The sequence below is a fragment of the Charadrius vociferus genome, unplaced genomic scaffold (assembly GCF_000708025.1).
Source record: "Charadrius vociferus isolate BGI_N301 unplaced genomic scaffold, ASM70802v2 scaffold263, whole genome shotgun sequence".
NCBI lineage: Eukaryota > Metazoa > Chordata > Aves > Charadriiformes > Charadriidae > Charadrius > Charadrius vociferus.
The window spans coordinates 958122-960799 of record NW_009647769.1 but is presented as its reverse complement, the minus strand read 5'-3'; the positions used below and the strand labels follow the sequence as shown (position 1 = coordinate 960799).

The 2678-nt window shown below is 33.6% G+C and overlaps 1 protein-coding gene across 1 annotated transcript in view; it reads right to left on the bottom strand.

Moving 5' to 3' along the window:
• NEK5 (NIMA-related kinase 5) overlaps positions 1 to 2465 on the bottom strand; it is a 27729-nt gene extending 25264 nt beyond the window's left edge. Inside the window, exons 1-2 of the mRNA XM_009882384.1 lie at positions 2323 to 2465; positions 465 to 561 (exon numbers count right to left, since the gene is read on the bottom strand). Of these exons, the coding sequence (XP_009880686.1) occupies positions 465 to 561; positions 2323 to 2439 (214 nt within the window). The 5' untranslated portion in view covers positions 2440 to 2465. The remainder of the gene's footprint in view (positions 1 to 464; positions 562 to 2322) is intronic.
• Between the last annotated feature and the right edge of the window lie 213 nt (positions 2466 to 2678).

Here is a 2678-nt window from a genome sequence, read left to right as displayed (position 1 = left end):
ATAAGGTATCAGTTTTTATGGAGAACAGACTTCCTTCTGTCTTTTTCAGTCCTGAAGAATTCTGTATCCTTGAGTGATACCTCAAAATACAGCGCAAGACAAAACGCCAGCAGGATCTATTCCTTGCTATACTCAAAAGCTCTCTTTTTCTATTGAAACTCCTAGAAAAGACTAATTAAACTCTGGACTCCTATGGAAGATCAAGACTAAAGTTCAACTTAAGAAATGCAGACACTTCAGGATGTAGCATCCATGCCACACCACCTTAGGTCCCACACACACACATAAGGAAGGCAAGTGATGACAGAATTTAATACCACATTTCATTTTTAGGTGTTGGGACCTGTCGCCACTGGTAAGTACCGGGTTGGGAACAGGCTTTAAGGTTGGGCAATATTAACAAGCTAGGTTTGTCTGCCTTACACTCCTACAATCACAAATAAAACAAAAATGCTAAAAGTAACCTTGCAAAGAATCATAGAAGGTTACAATATTTGCATGCTTCATCTTGGCCAGAAGAACGACTTCTTTCTGAGAAGCTTCCTTTTCTTTCACAGGCATCTATAAAGAATTAGGAAACTATATGCTAGCAATGATGTATTTAATTATTTTCTAAAATAGTTACATTGTTACCAAACCATTCCTGCAAATACAAAAACACTGTGTAACAAGGTGATGCAGAAATACAAAATATGCTGTATATATAACGTAAAATATCAATTTGCAGTGTATGCTTGAAAATATACTGCAACATTACTGAAGTCAAGCCAAATTATAACATTTTACAAACAGGCAAATGTATACATTTAAACTTTTTACACAAATACAATTGCTAAGCTAGCTGATGAATAAAGTCTAAAGTTAAACTTCCTTTACGTATTTGAAGAATAAGGGTCTAGATGATTCTGTATTCTTAATATGGGTGATCTTGAAAGAATAAAGTGAAAAAAAAAAAAGTCCTTCTGTTTTACTGTTGTTACGAGTTCCTGCAACATTTCAGGCAAATTCTTTGTCCTATTACATTAAATGGAAAATTCTATTTGGTTCATTGTGATCATCCTTTCATGAATATTACTTTTGAAAAATTAATGTCTCCGAGTATCCATCCATCAAAATGTCCTCTTGTATTTATGAAAAGTTTCCTACCCTTATTCTTGAAACATAATTTTGAAATCTAATCGTCAAAGATTCAAAAATCAAAAAGTGAATGAAACAGTCTACCATATAAAAAGAAATCTTATGACTTCAAAGTAGTAATTTTCTGTATCCAGCTCCTGATTTTTGAACAAGTGGGATCCACAATAATATTTTATTATCTTCCATTTTTCTATTTTGCATACATCAAAAACTAAGATTAGAAATGCATGGATTTTATTGGTGATGAGCATAGAGAGAAACTGGGTTTTATTTAGCTGTCATTACTAGCATATCAATTTTTCTGGGTTTGAATCTGGAAGTTGGACAGCTTTTTCTAGAACTGATATATATTCATTCTTCTCTTATAATTCTCTAATATTCACTAGCGTGGCACAGAATAGCAAAAGACCTGTCAAAAGCATGTAGGCACTCATTGAAATTGACTGTTGAAACCCCTGTAATGAAATCACAGGGAGTTTAATTGCCTGGCTTTCTGGAACCAAATATAGGAGTGGTATTCCTCTGATACCTGAGCTAATCACCCAGACCTGCCTCTGCAGTCAACAGAAAGAAAGAGAGCACATTTATCGACCAATTCAGCTCATTTTTAAACAGAATTCTAAATCATATACGATTAACAGCATCCTAAAAATACATATTTCTCTTGTTCTCCTAGAAAGGGAGTCTAGCCAAGCAGCTCAGATGCTGACAGCATGGACATGTAAAATTAGATAAGGTGAATCAAACTGCCATAATGAGAATGGGAAAGACTCTGTTGTGAATTACTCATGTCTGAAAATATGGATGTGAAAAAAAAAAAAGGAAATTAGAAAGTTTAATGTATCACAAAATTGTGATTTGTTATTTCAGTGGCAATAGTTTCATTGTAGTTGAATGATGTATTATAAAATTGGAATTAGGTAGTGTCATGCATTGTAGGTAGACAAAAGTTTTGAAAAGAACAAAAATGCAGTAAAAGGTAAACACTGTTAATATCAAAATATGTGTTTCCTCTATGCTTGCAAAATCACTGAATTAGCAAAGAGTAGTCTTCAGAAAGTTTAACTCTATATAATCAAGATAGGACTAAAAAGGAGATAAAATATAACCCCAGTTCATACCCTAGCTAAACACAACTAGCACAATCAGGTAACTACCATTATCATCCAGGTTTTGCTGTTTTACCTCAGTTAAATTGATCTCTTTGATAACACACTGCCCATTATCCACTTTTCCTTTTGCCAAGAATATTTTGCCAAAAGATCCTTCTCCAATTTTTTTAATTATTTCATATTTATCCATGATGTCTTCGTCTTAAAGCAGTGTCTAAAATAAAAAAGTCCCCAAATTAGTATTGCACATAGTGATGTAACATCTGAGTTTGTACTACAAACCCAATCCAACACTACCTTTTAAGACTGTCCTTTTTATCACATTTTATCACATTCTTGTTAGTGCTGCTGATTCTTCCTCAAAATGTCATCTCCTGGAAGCCAGTAAATTATTGTGGATCTGAACGCTTAATAAGCAGCAAGTTTAGG